General features: G+C 36.8%; 1 protein-coding gene across 1 annotated transcript in view; it reads left to right on the top strand.

The window, feature by feature from the left end:
* Positions 1 to 20,876, top strand: part of VKORC1L1 (vitamin K epoxide reductase complex subunit 1L1) — a 63,879-nt gene that overhangs the window by 38,405 nt on the left and 4,598 nt on the right. The window contains exon 2 of the mRNA XM_086692071.1: positions 17,545 to 17,654. Within this exon, the coding sequence (XP_086548197.1) occupies positions 17,545 to 17,654 (110 nt within the window). The remainder of the gene's footprint in view (positions 1 to 17,544; positions 17,655 to 20,876) is intronic.

The following is a 20,876-nucleotide window of genomic DNA, read 5'->3' as shown; positions in this document are numbered from 1 at the left end:
GACAATTGCGTTGTTTCCAATTTTTGGCAATTATAAATAAAGTTACCATAAACATTTGCAAACAAATTTTTGAGTGAGCATAAGTGTTCATTTCTCATGGATAAACAGGCAGGATTGCTGGGTCATAGGACACATGTATGTTTAACTTCATAAGAAACGAATCATTTCTTTTCCAAAACAGCTGTACCATTTTACATGACCGTCAACAAATGTATGAGTTCCAGTTGCTTCACATCCTCATCGTCACTTAGATGTGTATGCTTAGTTTTGTTATATTTTGTTTATTTGCCATTCTGGTAGCTATGTATGTAGTAGTGTGTCATTAGATTTTTAATTTGCATTTCTTTAATGACTGAAGATGCTGAACATCTTTCCATATGTTTGTGTGCCATCTCTATATATCTGGTGATGTTTTTATTTAAATCTTTTGCTTTTTCTTTTTTGATTGAGTTGTTTGTTTTCTCATGGTTGAGATTTTAGTGATCTTTATATATTCTGGATAAAAGTTCTTTACCTGATATGTAATTTTCAAGTATCTTCTCCCAGTCTCTAGTTTATTTTTTCATTTTCTTGACACTATCTTCAAGACCAACTGTTTTAAGTTTCGAAGTCCACTTTGGTAATTTTCTCTGTTGTGAATTATGCTTGAGGTATGAGATAATGGGTTAAAGTTCTTTCTTCCTCTCTTTCCTTTCCTTTCCTTTCCTTTCCTTTCCTTTCCCTTCTTTTCTTTTTTTTCTTTTCTTTTCTTTTCATTCTTTTCCTTCCTTCCTTCCTTCCTTCCTTCCTTCCTTCCTTCCTTCCTTCCTTCCTTCGCATATCCATGTTTAATAATCCCAGCACCATTTGTTGAAGATTTTTTTCTTCATTAAGTTGTTTTTGTACTTTAGTTAAAAACCTCAATTGTGAAAAAAACAAAAACATCAATTGTGTCTGTTTCTGAGCTCTGTATTCTGCTCTGCTGATCTGTATCTACCTGTTTGCCAGTACTGTCTTGATTACTATAGCTTTAGAATATCTTGAAATTAATATGTATTCTCCAGCTATATTTTTTTCTTAAACAATTTTTTAAAATGTTTATTTTTAAGAGAGAGAGAGAGAGAGAGAAGGTCAGCACGAGTGGGGGAGGGGCAGAGAGAGAGGGAGACAGAATCTGAAGCATGCTCCAGGCTCTGCACTGTCAGCACAGAGCCCGATGTGGGGCTCGAACCCACAAATCATGACATCATGCCCTGAGCCGAAGTTGGGCACTCAACCAACTGAGCCACCCAGGCACCCCTACACTTTTTTTCAAAAATGCTTTGGCTCTTCTAGTTCCTTTACCTCTCTGTGTAAATTTTTGTCACTATCTACAGAAAAAATCTCACTGGCATTTTGATTAGAATTGCATTGATTCTATAGATCAGTCTGAGGAGAATTAACATACTATCCATGAAGATCACCCAAATGAGAACAAGTAAGGTGTCAGCCACCATTACTTCCATTTGGTACAGACTCAAAAGGGAATCTAAAAGGAAAATATAAAAGCTTTTTAATGAAAAAGAAAGCTTCACGTTGTCCTTGTTGGAAGTTGTTGGTATGGGGAAGCTGGAAGCTTGCCTGACTAGCAGTGGGGCATCCTATGTGATTGGTTAAGGGAGCGTATTTGGTTTTCTCTGGTTGGTCCTAAATTGGAAGTGGAGGCAAAAATTAGAGAAGCTGACAATTATTGATCAAGTCCTGGATGTTTGGAATCAGTCAATAGCTCTAGAAGTTGTGGTTTGGCTTCCTCAACTAGTTGCTGCAGAGTTTGTAGGTCAGAGTTCTATTTTTGTATTTGGTCTATCATCTTTTTTGTATATATATCCTCTCACTTAGGATTCCATGTAGACAGTCATGTGGCCTGCAGGTAGAATTTTATTTCTAACTTTCTAATCTGTGTGACTTTTATTTTCTTCCATAATTGTACTGACTAGGACTTCTGCACAATGTTGAAAAGGAGTGGTGAGAGCAGACTTTGCTTTTGTTCCTGATCTTAGAAAGAATTTAGTCTATCCCTGTTGAATGTGATGTTAGCTGTAGGGATTTTTTTTTTAATATATTTAAATAACCTTTATCAGGTCAAAGAAAATCCCTTCTCAGTTGCTGAACATTTTTTTAAACCATGAATGGATGTTGTAGTTTAGCAAATGCATTATCTGCATTGAAATCCTCATGTGATTTTTCTTCTTTAGTCTGTTAATATGATGAAACACATTGATAGGTTTTTCAATGTTGAACCAGCCTTGCATTTTCAGAATTAATCCCATTTGGTCATGATACATTATCCCTTCTTTTTATTTTGTTTTATTTTTTATATATATATAATTTATTGTCAAGTTGGCTAACATACAGCATATACAGTGTGCTCTTGGTTTTGGGAGTAGATTCCATGATTCATTATTATTATTTTTTTTAATAGGCTCCACATCCAACGTGGGGCTTGAACTCACAACCCTGAGGTCAAGAGTTGCATGCTCTACCAACTGAGCCAGCCAGGTGCTCCCATTATCCCTTCTGTGTATTGCTGGATTTGATTTATAATATTTTGTTGAGGATTTTTGTGTCTGTTTTCATGAGTGATTCAGGTCTATGGCAGTTTTGTTTCTTTTAATATTTCTTGTAATGTTTTTGTCTGGTTTTGATGTCAAGGTAATGCTTGCCTCAAATTAATGAAGTTGAGAAGTGTCCCATTCTCTTCTGTTTTCTGGAAGAGATTGTATCGAATTTAGTATTATTCCTTCCTTCTATATTATCTAGAATTTGCCAATGAAACCATTTAGACCTGGAGTTTTTGTTTCGAGGAAAGATTTTAAACTATTAGTAGAACCATTCAGATTCTGTTTTTTCTTGAGTGAGTTTTAGGATTTGTGAATTTCAAAGTATTGCTCTATTTGTAAATTGTCAAATTTATGGGCATAGAGTAGTATTCCCTTATCCTTTTAATGTCTATACCTGTCTGTAATGATATCCTCTCTTTCATATCTGATATTTTGTGTCTGTGTATATATCTCTCTCTTTCCTTGTCTCTCTCTTTTTCCTTTTATGAACTGTAGCTAGTGGTTTATCAGTTTTTTGTTTGTTTTTTAGTTTTTTTTCTATCAGAGAATCAGCTTTTGATTTCATTTAGTCTTCCTGGTTTTTTTTTAATTTTTTTTTTTTAATGTTTACTTATTTTTGACAGAGAAAGAGAGCATGAGCTGGGGAGTGGGTAGAGAGAGAGGGAGACACAGAATCTGAAACAGGCTCCAGGCTTTGAGCTGTTAGCACAGAGCCCAACGCAGGGCTCGAACTCACAGACCGTGAGATCATGACCTGAGTCAGACGCTCAACCGACTGAGTCACCCAGGCGCCCCAGTCTTCCTGTTTTTCTGTCTTTAATTTCATTGATTTTTGCCCTAGTTTTTTTTCCTTCCTTCTTTTAATCCTACAAATTTCTCTCTAAGCACTACTTTAGCTGCATACCAGTGCTTTTGATATGTTATGTTTTCATTGGGTTCAAAATATTTTCTAATTTCCTTAAGACTTTTTGATCTGTGGATTTTTGTTTTTAGAAGTATGTTAATTTCCAAATAATTGGTGACATTTTTCAGGTATATTTCTGTACTGATTTCTAGTTTAATTCCCACTATGGTCAGAGGATATACTTTCTATGGATTCAGTTATTTTAAATTTATTCAAGTTTGTTTACAATGTTTGTTTATGTTTTGTTTACAGTATGGTTTACCTTGGTGAATGTTCTATGTGTATTTGAAAAGAACATGTATTCTATTGTTGGGTGGAATGTTCTATAAAAGTCAAATCAGGTTGGTTGATTTTCTATTCAGGTCTTCTATATCCTTTCTGATTTCCTGTTTGTTCAATCACTTACTGAGAGATTTGTTGAAGTCTCTAAGTATAATTATGAATTTATTTATTTATTATTACAGTTCTATCACTGCTGTATTTTGGAGTTCTCTTATTAGATGCTTACACATTTAGGATTGTTTTGTCATCTTGGTTAAATTGACACTTTTAACATTGTATACTCTTTTTATACCCTGATAAGTTCCCTTGTTCTGAAGACTACTTTTTTTATGTTAATATAGCCACTCTAGGTTTTTTTTCCCCCCTTCATGGTAAAATATACATAACACAAACTTTACCATTTTTAACCTTTTTAATCTAGCTTTCTAGATTTTTCTAGATTCCTGTTTGTATGACATATCTTTTTTATCTTTTTAGTTTTAACCTGTGTTATATTTAAGTGATTTTCTTATTGGCAGCATATACTCAGTCCTTTTTTGTTCTTGAGTTCACTTTGACAATGCCTGTCTTTTGATTTGGTGGGGGGATGATTTTTTTTTAATTGAGGTATAATTGACATATATAACATTATATTAGTTTCAGGTGTACAACATAATAATTGATGTGTTCAGACTGTTCAGTTAACATTTATTTATTTTTGGGACAGAGAGAGACAGAGCATGAACTGGGGAGGGGCAGAGAGAGAGGGAGACACAGAATCGGAAGCAGGCTCCAGGCTTTGAGCCATCAGCCCAGAGCCTGGCGCGGGGCTCGAACTCACGGACCGTGAAATCGTGACCTGAGCTGAAGTCGGACGCTTAACCGACTGAGCCACCCAGGCGCCCCCAGACTGTTTAGTTTTAATATTTGATATGTTTAGATTTAGGTCTACCTTTTTTTTCCCCCTCTTTGTACCCTCTCTTGTTTTGCTCATCCATTCCCGATTTCTTATCTTTTTTTGGATATCTGGATGTTTTTATATTTCATTTTAACTTCACAATAGGCTTTTTGTTTATATCTCTGAATTATTTTTTAGTTGAATTATTTTTTAATGGTAGTTGTAGAGATTATGATATACATAATCTTTCATATTCTGTTTAGTATTTAATAACCAAGGAGAATATGGAAATTTTACATCTATAAAGGGACCTTTATTGTCCCATTTGTTATAGTTGTCATGTGTGTTTCATCTACATATATTGAACCCCCCACCCCAACAATGTTATAACATTTGTTTTCAATAGTCTTACATATTTTAAAGAACTCATAAGGAGACTAATAATCTATTATGTTTACCCAAATATATACCATTTCTGTTCTCCCCTCTTTAATTTCTGAAGTTCCCGTGTTTCCCTCTCGTATCCTTGTCCCTCAATGTAAAGAACTGCTTTTAGCATTTTTCTTAGTACAAGAGTGTGGTTAATAAATTCTTTTAGTTTCCTGCTTCTGAAATGTCTTCAATTATCCTCGATCCCTGAAAGATGCTCTTGCTGGATATAGAATTTTTGGTTGATAGTTCTTTTTGTTTCAGTACTTTAAAGATGCTTTGGTGTCATGGGCTTCTGGCTGCCTCAGTGGGTGGCACTTGTGACCCTTGATCTCGGGGTTGTCAGTTTGAGCCCCACGTTGGGTGTAGAGATTACGTAAAAATAAAATCTTAATAAAAAAAAGATGCCTTCAGTGTCTCCTGAATTATTGTTCCTTTAAGGTAATGTATTATTTTTCTCTGGATGCTTTCAGGAGTTTCTCCCCTCAATCTTTGGTTTTTAGCAGTTTATGATGTGTCTGGGTGTGATGTTCTTTGAATTTATCAACTTTTTCATGTTTACCCAGTTTGTCAAGTCTATAAATGTTTATATTTGGCTAAATTTGTGGAGTTTTTACCAGTATTTCTCTGTGTGTGTGTGCACCTCAGTCTCTTCTAGATTTCCATGACATGACTGTTAGACCTTTTCTAGTGATTCCTTCTCTGCTGAGAACTTTTACCTTTCCAGTCATTTCTGGTTACTTTCACCTTGTGGAATATAGATGTACTTTTAAATCTTATACTGGTAATACCTGTGTTATTTTAGGCTTGACATCTATTAATTATTTTTTCTCCTTGAGAGTTAGTCACTTTTTTTTAAATTCTTTGTACGTTATGTCATTTTGGCATGTTATTTTAAGTGTATTTTGAATATTATTTTGTTAGACTTTGGGTCCTGTTAAAGATCTTCTGAGATGTTGATGTTTGTTTTGGCAATTAACTCAATCAGATTAAGACTACAGGTTCTGTCTCTCCCACTATAGACGATGCTTTCCGTGTTCTCCTGGTTGAGTTTCCCTTCACATGCCACACTCAGTAGTCAGTTAGTCTGCACCTTGAGTGGTGGTTTATACAGTAGTTTAGTTCTCAAAGACTTTGCTATGCTTCTTTGGATCTGTTCCATGCTGCATCTCAAGGATGATTCTGGGACTTCTGTTAATTTCTCTTCAGAATTAAGGGTCCCTTATTTGGCTTGCTCTTTGCTGGGATTCTCTTCCTAATCTCTGACTCCCAGTGCCCCCTTTCACAATTCCTCCTGCTAAAAAGACAGGTTTCTCACAGAGAGCTTTAGCCCTTCTTACTGTTATACGGTTCCACATGACTGACTTCACCCTTGGGGTAAAGCCATGAGAGAAAAGAGAAAAATTACAGGATTCCTCCCACATACTTAAGACCACAGGGGCCCCTTTTCTTATTTTTTCCAGACAGAGAGAGGCTTTTCTCTCAGAATTCAAGGTATCTCAAACCATGCCTGAGGTACAGTTCTCTTGCTTCCCTTTAGGCAAGACCAGGAGGGAAAAATTAAATGTGAAAACAAACTTGGTAGCTCCCACATTCTCCAACTCACATGGGTCCCTTTTACTCATCCTTTGGCCAGAAAGTGGGGCTTTTTTATTATCTCTTCCCATGGACAGTTCCACAACTTATACCACCCTCGGTTCAAAAGAAGAAGGTAAAGGAGGAAAAACCCTCAGAAAATTCCACCGTTCTGGTTTTTATTCAAGTTTTGACCTTTCTTCTCTATCCACTGGCTATTTTTACTTTTTAGGATCCTCAGGTAGTTGCTTTCTGTATTCTGTTCATTTTTTAGTTATAATCAGTAGGGAAGAGAGAGAGAGGCTGGAATAGCCATATTGTATTCTGTCCAGGGCTAGAATTGACATTCATATTTTTAATGCCTTGGTCTTACAAGTGAATTGACACTTAAGGATCCTCATACATTTGAGAAAAGTCTCCCAATATGAGAGATGACACCAAGGAACTCAGAAGAAACTAAATGAAGCTGCCAAGAAGTAAACCTAAAATAAAAATGGATGGTTTTATCTCATTAGATCTAAGAAATAAGTGGTATCTTTAAACAAAGAAGATTCTATTTATGTAAACGAATAATCATAGGATAGGAGAGAACACTTAGAAATTAAACATATGGTAGCAGTAAGTTTAATAAGTGAATTTAATAGAAGACTTGGAAGAGTTACATCATGTTAATCTCCAAGAAAATGGAGTAAAAGGAAAAAGAGATGGAAAATAAAAGAAAGGGGTAAAAAAAAAAAACCCTAGAGGTTCAGTTTAAGAAGTCCAACATTTGGCTAAGTGGTACTATGTGCAAAATTTCTGGCATTGAAAAACATGAATTTGTACATTCAAAGGGCCTACCAAGGACCCTTCACAATGAACAACTTAAGACCTATATCAAGGCACATCCTTTGTGAAATTAAAAAAAATTTTTTTAATGTATATTTATTATTGAGAGAGAGAGAGAGACAGAGTATGAGTATGGGAAGGGGCAGAGACAGGAGAAGACACAGAATCCGAAGCAGGCTGCAGGCTCTGAGCTGTCAGCACAGAGCCCGATACGGGGCTTGAGCTCACCAACTGTGAGATCATGACCTGAGCTGAAGTCAGATGCTCAACTGACTGAGCCACCCAGGTGCCCCTGTGAAATTTTAGAACATCAGGATTAGGGGCACCTGGATGGCTCAGTTGGCTAAGCGTCCGACTTCGGCTCAGGTCATGATCTCACAGTTGGTGAGTTCGAGCCCCACATCAGGCGGTCTCTGTGCTGACAGCTCAGAGCCTGGAGCCTGCTTAGGATTCTGTGTCTCCTTCTCTCTCTGCTCCTCCCCCATTTGTGCTCTGTCTCTCTCTATCAAAAATAAATAACTTTAAAAAATTTTTTTAGATCAGTAGGATTAAAAAGAAGTTTCTTAAAAGTCTCATAAAGGAAGAAAAACAGGACATATTCAAGGGTCAGAACGGCAGCAGGTTTTTCAAGGACAATGGCTTTAAAACTCCTGAGGGAAAATTATTTTTAATTTATAATTATATACCCCCAAAACTACCAATCCACTCTGATGGTAGAAGAAAGATATTTTAAGATTCCACATCTCAGAAATGTTACCTCCAGTGTAATATTTTCTCAGGGAAGCTACTAAAAGATTGTTTCACCAAAACAAGTGATTAACCAAGGGCAAAAGGAAGATCTAAGAAGGTTTGAGGTAGGGAAGAGATTGGAAGTTAGGATGACAGTCAGTATGTGTGTGTATGTGTAGAGAGAAGGAGAGGGAGATGGAATAAAAAAGCAAACGGGGTAAAATAACAGTAGGTGAGTCTTTCTAAAGAATATATGGGTGTTCTTTGTTCTATTTTTATTTTTGTGATTCTCATAAGTTTGAAAATATTTCCAAATAAGTTTTTAAAAACTTAAAAAATAAAAAACATGTTAGGGTGTCAAAAAAAAGGATAATATTGCTCAGAAGGATTTTGGAAAATTAATGATGGTGGCATAGAAAAAGAAAAAATAAGAATGAATTATTAACTCCAGGAAAAGCAATTTGTGCACAAAAAGAAATGTAATTATAGTTTTAATAGAATTTCTGATATAATATGTTACTGAAAAAAATGCATTTCCTATGGAATTGAACTTTAAAAATACCAGGACTAGGAATTTATTGCTTAAAAGTGACTTAACATCAAATAAAAGAAAATGGGAGTGGAGACTCCTGGAAATTAAGTTTAATACACTTGTGGGTAGTTTTCTATATGTAAATGATACTTTGATCAAAAGTACATTTAAAAAGTACATTTCCCAGGGCTTATGGGAAAACAAGGGATGGGGTGGACCATTCAAAACCTGTGTAAATGTAACCAGATGATGAAGAGAAAGCAACAATAACCCTAATTAAAATACTGACAGAGTTCAAAGAGTTGTTAAATTTTACATACATAAATAATATGGTCACCGTAAGACTTCACCTTGGGGGTGGAGGGAAGAAATGTGAAGGAAGCTTGCTGGCTGAGAATATAAGGAAGCGCCGCAGCAGCTGAATTACGGAGACAACAGTAAAACAAAGATTGTGGAGAACCACACACTAAGCAGTGTCATGAAAGCCAAAGGCCAGACCATGGTATGGACTGTATTTCTCTGTGGCTTGCTGCATCATTGAATAGATTATCTGAAAAGATCATTTGAATGTGTATACAAAGAAATTTCTGGGTAAATACCAAAGAAACCACTCAAATGAGTTGAAAGTGCCTCTGAGAAGGGTGACTCCAAGATCAGAGAACTAATATCATGAAAACAAATTTAAAAAATCTTACCGGGGCGCCTGGGTGGCGCAGTCGGTTAAGCGTCCGACTTCAGCCAGGTCACGGTCTCGCGGTCCGTGAGTTCGAGCCCCGCGTCAGGCTCTGGGCTGATGGCTCAGAGCCTGGAGCCTGTTTCTGATTCTGTGTCTCCCTCTCTCTCTGCCCCTCCCCCGTTCATGCTCTGTCTCTCTCTATCCCAAAAATAAATAAACGTTGAAAAAAAAAAAAAATTAAAAAAAAAAAAAAAAAAAAAATCTTACCAAATGAGAATACAAGTCTTCCATCAAGTTCCTCAGAAATTTTTATAGTAGTAATCACAGGTATTTTTTTCACATATGGTATTACCAGATACCATGCTAGGCCAATACAAGGATTATCCCACTGTTGTGCGTTTTCCAGGATCCATTTTTCCTTTTTAGTGGTTTTTGACCCTTTTGGGTTCTTGAGATAATGTGAAAAAACAGACCTTTCATCCTGAAAAAATTTTAAGTTTTGTTCCACACCTCGTGTCCACAGTGGGTTGGGAATGAGGCCCTTTCCTGGTACAAGCTGGTCATTTCCTCAAAAGAAACTTTGACAAAGATTTTCTAAACCCAGACATTAACTTCTTTGTTTCTCTGATTTTTGTGTTCCATTGTTATTTAGCTTTAACATCTGGATGAATGTAGATATTTATATGGTACCTTTTCCACTGAAAAATTGTTACTAAGTTGATGATGTATCATTATCATAACCCATGATTTTAGAATCAGAGAAATATCTTTTTTTTTTTTTTTTTTAATCTTCACCCAGGGCCATCTTCCTCCCATGAACCATGCTGTTAACTCTCACAACAAAATGGTAGGAGAGGATGTCCTAGCTCTTGTTGAAGGGCCTCATCTTTGATTTGCTTGGACATTGGGCTTTACCTGAAACTCAGAGGAATGGGTGAAAAATTACCAGAGCAATTGTAATTGTTTGGGGTACCAGAAAAAAAAAATAGCAAACAAGCTTTATATGGCAAGAGGTGGAAGCAACCCAGTGTCCCTGAATGGACGAATGGATAAACAAAGTATGGTATACACAGAAAATGGCATATTAGTCAGCCTTTTATTTAAAAAGCAAAGAAATCGTGTCACATGCTACATGTATGAACCTTGAAGGAACTGTACTAAATGAAATAAGCAGTCACATAAAGCCAGGTACTGTGGGATTTCACTTATATGAGGTGTCTAAAGTAAGGTAGTCAGATTCATAGAAACAAAATGAAAAGGTGGTTGCCAGGGACTGGGAGGAGAGAGAAAAGCAGTTGCTTCAGTTTTGCAAGATAAAAAGGTTCTGGAGATGTTTCACAACAATGCAAGCATATTTAACATTGCTGAACTGTGCACTTAAAGATGGTTAAGGTGGTAAATTTAATGTGTGTGTGTGTGTGTGTGTGTGTGTGTGTGTGTGTGTGTGTGTGTGTTTTACCACAATTAAAAAAAATAGGAGCGCCTGGGTGGCTCAGTTGGTTAAACATCCAACTTTGGCATGGGTCATGATCTCGCAGTCCATGGGTTCAAGTCCCACATCAGGTTCTGTGCTGACAGCTCAGAGCCTGGAGCCTGCTTTGGATTCTGTGTCTCCCTCTCTCTCTGCCCCTCCCCTGCTCGTGCTCGCTCTCTCTCTCTCTCTCTCTCTCAAAAATAAATAAACATTAAAAAAAAAAAAGTTTAGTCTTGGATGCAGCTTTGTTCAGATAGATCCCAAAGAAGGAATCCAGAAGGGTCTGATCTACAGATGCCCAGTTCCTTCTTGTAAACTGATCAATCAAACAAGTTTTTGCTACCAGCCTAGCAAGAGATAAGTGAGGGGATGGGTCAAGAGGCAGGAAGTAATGCTGAAATGGAGGTCTCTCCATGTGGAAATTTGGTGATTAAATTTACTACACATACTTAGAACTCAAATATCTATGTATTTGTTGTATAAAGAGAATTTTTCAATTGCTATTATTAAATTGTATTGTTAAAATATAATGGTAAAAGCAAAATCATCACACATTACAAAATTTAAATACCAAAGAAAAAAGCAAATGATTTCCAATATATAAATAAGCAAATAAATAAAAGTCATCAGAAGCTTAAAACTTGTGAATGTAATCCTAAAATTTGTATGGGACCATAGAAGACCCCAGGGCACCCAGGTGGCTCAGTTGGTTAAGCACTTGAGTTCAGCTCAGGTCATGATCTTGCTCTTCATGAGTTTGAGCCCCACATTGGGCTCTCTGCTGTCAGCACAGAGCCCACCTCAGATCCTCTGTCTCCCTCTCTCTCTGTACCCCAAAATAAATAAACATTAAAAAAAATAATTTAAAAAAAAGGCCCCCCCCCAAAAAATAAAAATAAATAAATAAATAAATAAATAAATAAATAAATAAATAAAAGACCCCAAATAGCCAAAGGAACCTTGAAAAAGAAAAAACTGAAGGTATCACAATTCAAGACTTTAAGGTACATTACAAAGCTGTAGTGATCAAAACAGTATGGTACTGGATTAAGATAGACACATAGATCCATAGAACAGAAGACCCAGAAATAAACCCACAAATTACATGGTCAGTTTTTGACAAAGGAGGAAAAAATATACAATGGGGAAAAGACAGGTTCTTCAACAAATGGTGTTGGGAAAACTGGATAGCTACATGCAAAAGAATGAAACTGGACCACTTTCTTACACCATACACAAAAGTCAACTCAAAATGGATCAAAGAGCTACATGTGAGACCTGAAACTATAAAATTGTAGAAGAGAGCACAGGCAGTGTGATGTCTCTGACATCAGCTGTGGCAACATTTTTCTAGGTAGGTCTTCTGAGGCAAGGTAAATAAAAGCAAAAATAAACTTCATCAAAATAAAAATCTTCTAAATATAAAAAAAATAAAAATCTTCTGCGCAGCAAAGGAAACAGCCAACAAAACTAAAAGGCAACCTAATGAATGGGAGAAGATATCTGCAAATGACATCAATAAAAGGTTAGTATCCAAAATAAATAAAGGATTTATACAACTCAACACCCAAGAAATAAATAATCCAATTTAAAAAATGAGAAGACATGAACAGACATTTCTCCAAAGAAGGAATACAGATGGCCAACAGACACATGAAAAGATGCTTAACATCACTCATCAGGGAAGTGCAAATCAAAACTACAGTGAGATATCACTGTCAGAATGGCTAAAATAAAAAACACAAGAACCAGCTTTTGGCCAGGATGTGGGGAAAAGAACCCTCTTGCACAGTTGGTGGGAATGCAAACTGGTGCAGCCACTGTGGAAAACAGTATGGAGGTTCCTCAAAAAGTTAAAAATAGAACTGCCCTAAGATCCAGCAACTGCCCTACTGGGTATTTACCCAAAGAATACAAAAATAATAATTCAAAGGGATACACGTACCCCTATGTTTATAGCAGCATTACTTACAATAGCCAAGATATGGAAGCAGCCCAAGTGTCCATCGACAGATGAGTGGATAAGGAAGATGTGGTGTGTGTGTGTGTGTGTGTGTATAAAATGGAATATTACTCAGCCATAAAAAAAGAATGAAATCTTGCCATTTGCAACAACATGAATGGGGCTAGAGAGTATAATGCTAAGCGAAATAGACCAGAGAAAGACAAATACTATATGATTTCACTCATGTAGAATTTAAGAAACAAAAAAAATGAGCAAAGGGAAAAAGACAAACCAAGAAACAGACTCTTAACTATAGAGAACAAACTGATTGTCAGAGGGAAGGCAGGGGGTGGGGGGGATTGGGTAAAATAGGTGATAGGGATTAAAGAGTACAGTTGTGATGAGCACTGGGTAATGTATGGAAGTGTTGTATCACTATATCGTACACTTGAAACTAATATAACACTGTATGTTAACTACACTGGAATTAAAATTAAAAACTTAATAAAAAATGACCAACAAGGGGTGCCTGGGTGGCTCAGTCGGTTAAGCATTCGACTTCAGCTTAGGTCATGATCTCACGGTCTGTGAGTTCGAGCCCCACGTCAGGCTCTGTGCTGACCGCTCAGAACCTGGAGCCTGCTTCAGATTCTGTCTTCCTCTGTCTCTGCCGCTCCCCTGCTTGTGCTCTGGTCTCTCTCTCTCTCTCTCAAAAATAACTAAACATTAAAATAATTTTTTTAATGACCAAAAAGATCATCATTTTAAAAAAATGAGAACATTTTTTTTTTTCTCAATTGGTTAATATCCCACCTCCTTCCATAAATTACTTGGGGCAGGTCTGGGATAAGTAAAATAATAGAATTGTGATTATAGATGGGACAAGGAGAAAATGGTTAGAAACTAAGATAAAGCCAGGAATAAAGTTAGCACATAAAATGTATCTCATATAGTTCCATATAGCTTTTAGAAGTGGGGGAAAACTCAGTATTTTCAAATGTCCCAACTTGAAAAAAATTCACTAAGAAGTTTTTAAATTACAACCACCCTTAGCAGTTTTAAGTGTCATTTATGAAAATCTGTTCTCATTGACCTTTCCAAGGAAAATAATCTTACATAATGTCAGTCTACTTTGTGAGTTGACTTGCTAACACTTATTCCATCGTTCATCAAAGTTTATTAAACTTTATTATATTCATCAAGTAATTAAGTGATCGTTCTGTTTGGTTGAAAATGCTAGAATGGTAATTGTACTTTATAACTTAATGTGACTTGAGGGAAACGGCGTAGCAGTGTGATCAGGAAGACCAGAGATCTAATTTTGGTTTTGAGGTTGGATTCCAACCTAGATAGCCAGGTACTTACTGCTTGTGGTAAAGAGGAGTGTGGATCGACAGGAAGGAACTAACAACTTAATTGGGGAGATGGGAAGACTCTCTGGTGTTGGAATGTTTGGGTTTTGTTTGTTTGTTTAGGAAAGGTACTTAAATTCTCCTTTCACACTATTAGTAAGTATACCAGAATTAGTATACCAGGACTACTCAGATGTATCCAGGAGTAGTCAGGTGTTCCATTCATCAAAATTACAGAAAAGTTGGGGCACCTGCATGGCTCAATCGGTTAAGCGGCCGACTTCGGCTCAGGTCATGATTTCGTGGTCCATGAGTTCGAGCCCCACGTCGGGCTCTGTGCTGACAGCTCAGAGCCTGGAGCCTGTTTCGGATTCTGTGTCTCCCTCTCTCTGACCTTCCCCCGTTCATGCTCTGTCTCTCTCTGTCTCAAAAATAAATAAACATTAAAAAAAATTTTTAAAAAATTACAGAAAAGTTAAGATTTGTGCATTAAAATTTAAAAAGTAACTAAAAATCATCATGAGTGGTGTGTGGGTAGAGGTGGAAATGAAACAAAAGAGGTTTAATTTTGAAGCCGGGTGATGAGATTATTACATGGATTGTTCTGTTAACTTTGCGTCTGTACATTTAACGCTTTCCACAATAAAATGTTTCTTTAAAGCAACATTCTGGTCTACCGTATTAGAAAATCAGAAGATATTTAGAATCCAGAAGTCAAGAAATAGCCATGTAAGCATATTATTTAGAAATGTGGAATTAAATAGGGAAAAAAGGTTAAAAGATATCAAAATCGTTGCCTCTTGGGGTCAGAACTGTGTGTGGAGAGGGCTGGAGTATGGGGTGTCTATTCTGTAAGACTTTCAGTGTTATTTGATTTTTAAACCTTATATACGTATTACTTTGATAAGCCAATATATTCATTCTATGGAAAAAGATCGACATGATCCTATGTGAATAATTAGAGATCAGTGTTTGGAATATATAAAAATTCTGTTTGCCGGTTATAATTTTGGCAGTCTGCCCAATTATTTCCATTGCCAAAGGTGGTGATTTACATTTGAATTCCTACTTCAGATGAGTGGGGCTAAGAAGTTGATTGCATATAGTTTCTTCCGTCTGCTCTTGCTCTCCTGCAGTTTGTTTTTTACACAGTAGTCAAGAGTGATCATAAATAAGCTTATATTAATCTCCTATTTTAAAGCCACTGAATGCCCTCCCATTGCAATTAGAATAAAATTCAAACTCTTCATCATGGCCTACAAACAAGGCCATAAATGATGTAAATGACTGGGTGCCTCATTCTCTTGCCATTCTTCCCTCATCCTGTGTCAGCCTTGATGGCCTTAGGACACTCATCGGCTCCTTCCTGCCTCAAGGCCTTTGTGCTTGCTGTTCCTCTTGAGATTGGCTGCTTTTCATCATTCAGGATTTAATTCATTCAGGATTTTAGTTCCTGGAAAAGGCCATCTCTGACCATCTAGCTAGAATAGCTCCCTCCACCCCTTCTCCGTCTAGAGCTGAGTGGTGTGGTCCTCAGACTAGAAGCTTGAGCTGGGAGTTGTTTTGTTTTGTTTGGAAACACAGAGTCCTAGGCCCTTAACACAGACCTGCTAAAGGAAAACCTGCATGTTAATGAGACCCCAAAGTGATCATATGCACTTTTAACTTTTCAGAAGCTCTGGTCTCGAATAATCTCCCGCCTCACTTTTCCCACATATCTGTTAATGGTTTCATCCATTTCTGAAGATAACTTTGTCATTTGTTCACCTGTTCACTACTTCTCCTCCCTAAATGGAATAAGAGTTCCACAAGGGCACCACCTCTTCTGACTGGTACTCTCCTGGATTCCAATGCCTGACCCATTATCTGCACCTAGAACATGCACAATGAGTATTTGATGTGTGAAAGAATACAAAAACGTGGAGATTATTTTGTGTTCCTCAAAGTGTGTAACTCTGTACAGTAAAAATCTTCAGGGCTCTCACTTGCTTGTAAAATATATATATTTTTTAAAAATAGGGTGATGGGGGCTCCTGGGTGGCTCAGTCGGTTAAGCGTCCGACTTCGGCTCAGATCATGATTTTGCAGTTCATGAGTTCATGTCGTGTGCTGACAGCTCAGTGCCTGGAGGCTGCTTCAGATTCTGTGTCTCCCTCTCTTTCTGCCATTCCCCACTGACGCTCTTTCTCTCTTTCTCTCAAAAATAAACATTAAAAAATTTTTAAAATAGTGTGACAAATAAAGAATCACTTATTTATCCTTGTCTTCAGGTAGTTTGTTTTCCAAACCAAAGTTTAGATTTTATTGAGTGCTTTGCTATGGACTTAAAACCATTAGTGTTTTCTTTCTGGTATTTTAAAAAGCATGCTCGTAGTTAAAGTTATCTTCAAAAGTTTTCATCCGAAGTAAATGTTAGTTTGATATTTGAATCAAATTTTATTAGATCAGAAGTAATCTTTTTAAAAAATAGGAAAATATGATTCTGAAAATGCGAAGTGAAATGCAAAACTTGAGGTTAAACTGCAAATAAAAACAATGGAACAAATAGTGTGTCAGTTTTTTACTCTTGAGGTATGTATGATTCTAGGAAGGGCCTATAGTTTCTGCTCTTGTTCTACATTTAAAGATGTGTTCCCAAGATACATTTCCTATTGCATATCCTGGTGAAATTTGTCAGGAAGCAACACTGCAATCTACAGACTTTGAATGAAGAAATAGGGCAGCTTAAGTCAGTGGCTTTCAATGGGGGTGGTTTTGTCCCCCTCCAGGAACATTTGGCAATGGCTTAAGACATTTTTGGTTGTCACATCTGGCGGGTTGTACTACTAGCATCTAGTGGGCAGCGCCCAGGGATACTGCTAAACACCCTGTCATGCACTGAACCGCCCCCAACTGTAAAGAATTCTTTAGCCCAAAATGTGAGTGCTGCTGCTGCTAGGAGGCTCTGGCTTAAATTGAGAGAGCCCTTTCTCTGCAGATACTAATGCCATCAGAGAAAGAGTACTTTGAGGGTGCCTAGGTGGCTCAGTCAATTAAGCGTCCAACTTTGGCTCAGGTCATGATCTTGCAGTTTGTGAGTTTGAGCCCCTCGTTGGGCTCTGTGCTGACAGCGCGGAGCCTGCTTGGGATTCCCTCTCTCTCTGTCCTTCCCTGCTCGTGCGTGTGTGCGCTCTCTCTCTCAAGATAAATAAACATTTAAAAAGAAAAAGAGTACTTTATCCTACCTTTTGCATAAGAGAATATATAGAAATAGGCAACTTAGAGATTCAGATGGGTGTATTGGCATGGCATTCTCAAGTAATTTTATATTTTTAAAAATAGGAGGACTCAAAATAGGGTTATTGGTTTTCCTTATTTTACAGATGGGGTCGAGGATTTGGTCTTTTGGGTTCCATTTTTGGAAAGGATGGTGTATTAAACCAGCCAAACAGTGTCTTTGGACTTATATTTTATATACTACAATTATTACTTGGTAAGTATACAGCAATACAAAAATAAGTTTGTTTTGTTGTATTCCATTTAGTACTTTGTGTCTTTTCCCTGAAATGTCTTTATATTAAATAAAAGCATGTTAATGATAGAACCACTAGTTTACAGTACATTTTTCTGTTGTGAAAATTTGGCTCCCTAAGATTTTGATGATGCTAATGCTGAACTTGGTATCTGTTGGTGTTTAATCAAGGATGGCAACATCCCATAGTGTCCAGAAAAAACAGTCCCAATCAGAGAACTTATTACTCCAGTCTTCCCTGGAAACTTTTTTTCTTATTACTTTATATACTGTGTGGTTACTTAAAACTATTACGCACTGAGAAAACACTAACAGTGAACCATGTGCATAATTTCATCACCTTTACACCTCCACTATTCCCATTGCTTTCTGTTATTTTTACTTAATTTTATATGAATCCTTATGTTGTTTCTCCTTTTCAGTTTTTTGTTGTTGTTGATAACAAGGTTTCAATTTTTTTATGCTCATTAACACTGTGGTAATCAACATCGTTTAAAGACCCCTTCACACACACCTCCCTCCTTGAATTAGTTCTGCAAAATAAATTTCCAAACATGAGATGGATGAGTCAAAACACATAGATTTTTTTTAATGTTTAAATTTCTAATTCAGTAGTTACAAAGTATAGCCATTATTACATTTTAATTTCCTTACATTGTCACTTTTGTTGATGGGATCCTGATAATAGTCCATTTCCATATTTGTTAGAAACATTTTACCCATTCTTTTTCCTTTTTTATGTTAGTTTGGTGAATTTTGATCATACGAAAATTTTTTATGTTTTTAGAGTTAAATCTATCCATTTTTATCTTTGGGCTTCAATTGTTAATATTCTGCCCTATTATCTGCCAGCTCTTTTCTGCTCTTCTGTCTAGCTGAAGTTGATTTGTTATGAGGCAAATTGTGAATCTAAGTTTTCTAAATATTCCTTATCAAGTTTGCCCTGTTCTATATCCTATAGAAATACAAAAATATACACAAGGATATGCACAGCAGTACAGTTTAAAATAGCAAAAAAATTGGAAGCGTTCAAACGTAATGGCTGAATAAATTAGGTTACCTCCATACTAGAAAATACTATGTAGCCATTTAAGGAAAAAGTAGGTCTACATGTATATTCTGGAAGGATCAAGACATAGGTTAGTGAAAAAAGTAAATTATAGTATAATAGATACAAGTTTATGTTACATAGATGCATGTGAATGCATAGGAAAGGGTCTGGTGGTTGGAGGCCAGGAGTGAGATTTTTATTTTTTATTCCATTTATTTTTTCTGTTTGGATTTCTAAAGAAGAATCTATAAATCCAAACATACAAGCCAAAATTAAAATAGCCCAAAACATGCTTTTGACTATGTTAATTTTTTGAGATAGAGATGGAACAAATTTCTATTTATAATATTTGATTTGTGAATTTCCTTATATATATATTTTAAAATCATATGTATCCTATGTATCTTTTCTGTTCACAATTTTGTGCATTCACATGCATTTTTAATGTCTGGAGGCACATTGAAGGCATATATATGTGAGCTCATTTAACAGTTTTCCAGAGCACATAATCTTCACTCCCTTCTAAGGTGTTTGAGAGACAGCATTTTTAATTTTTCCATAGGTAATACATTCATGAGTTCAAAAGTAAAAAAAAAAAAATTAAAATGCTGTCCAGCGAAACGCCTACCTCACCCCTCGTCCCCCTTTGCCCACTTCCTACTGCCTTTCATGCCCAACTGGTATCTGCTTGTTGTTGCTGTAGAGTTTCGCAAGGCATATCCAAGAAAATACAAATATATCATCTTAATTTTCCTGCTTTTAAAATATAAAAGGCAGATGCTATACATACTGTTCTATATACTCTGCTTTCTTTTTTGCTTGACTAATACATTGATATCCATAGCCACCCACTAAGTGTCTTCATCCTTCCTTACAGCTGCAAAATATTCCATTGTTTGATAGTACTGTCATTTATTTAGAGTTACAGCACATTGTAAATTCCACCGGGAATTGTATCCCAAGCCACCAGCCTACATTACGTTACATTAGGACAGGTTTGGTACAATAGTACTTAACCAACAGCCAGTATTTATGGAGCATTCGAAGTGCTTTGTACCTATTAGCTCCTTTATTTATCTTTTTTTTTTTTTTTTTTTAACTAAGCTCTAAGCTCAACATGGGGCTTGAACTCACAACCCTGAGATCAAGAGTTGCACTCTCTGCCAGCCAGGTGCCCCACCTATCAGCTCTTTTAATCCACACATCAGTATTAGGAGGTAAAAACGATTATTATCTCAAGGAAGAGAGTGACATGGAGGAAGTAAATAACAGTTCGTATCATTCTGAAACTCACTTTCTTTTTAAAATTAATGTGGCAGCATTAATTTTTGAAGTTTTAGACATTTAGCATCAATGACGTTAGCAAACTGTTTAAGTAAAGGGCCAGACAGAAAACCATCTAGGCTTTGCTGGCTGTCGCAACTACTCAGCTCTACCACAGATGTTACCTAAATGAGTGAGTGTGACTGGGTTCCAGTCAGTCTTTATTTTTTTTTATTTTTTTTATTTTTTTTAAATTTTTTTTTTCAACGTTTATTTTATTTTTGGGACAGAGAGAGACAGAGCATGAACGGGGGAGGGGCAGAGAGAGAGGGAGACACAGAATCGGAAACAGGCTCCAGGCTCTGAGCCATCAGCCCAGAGCCTGATGCGGGGCTCGAACTCACAGACCGCGAGATCGTGACCTGGCTGAAGTCGGACGCTTAACCGACTGCGCCACCCAGGCGCCCCTCCAGTCAGTCTTTATTTACAAAAGCAGGTGGCCAGGTTGGCCAGTCCCTCACTGTAAGTAATCCAATAGTATCTTAGTCTGGAAGAGTCTTATGAGAGGCCATACTTTAGTACTGACCAGTCCTGTGGGCAAGTCAGGCCTTTATGGTGAGACTATAGCCTCCAGGCAGCTTCTCATTCAACAGGAGGTGGGGATTTCAGCTCCTTAATTAACTTCTTCAAACCTCCTACCACCAATTATTTTTTCCTCTTTGTGTTTTCCTTGTCCGTTAGTTGTTGGGTAGGAGGGTAGTGTAAAATGCTCTAACTCCTCTGTCCTTGAGAATAAGCACACACGTTCTCATTTCTGTTAGCTGTGGGAAATTGCAAAACAATACACGTGAGGATGTCAGCACTGAGAG

This window comes from Puma concolor, chromosome E3, assembly GCF_028749965.1.
Source record: "Puma concolor isolate L17-30 chromosome E3, mPumCon1.1.hap2, whole genome shotgun sequence".
Lineage (NCBI taxonomy): Eukaryota > Metazoa > Chordata > Mammalia > Carnivora > Felidae > Puma > Puma concolor.
This window is presented reverse-complemented; position numbering and strand designations above follow the sequence as displayed.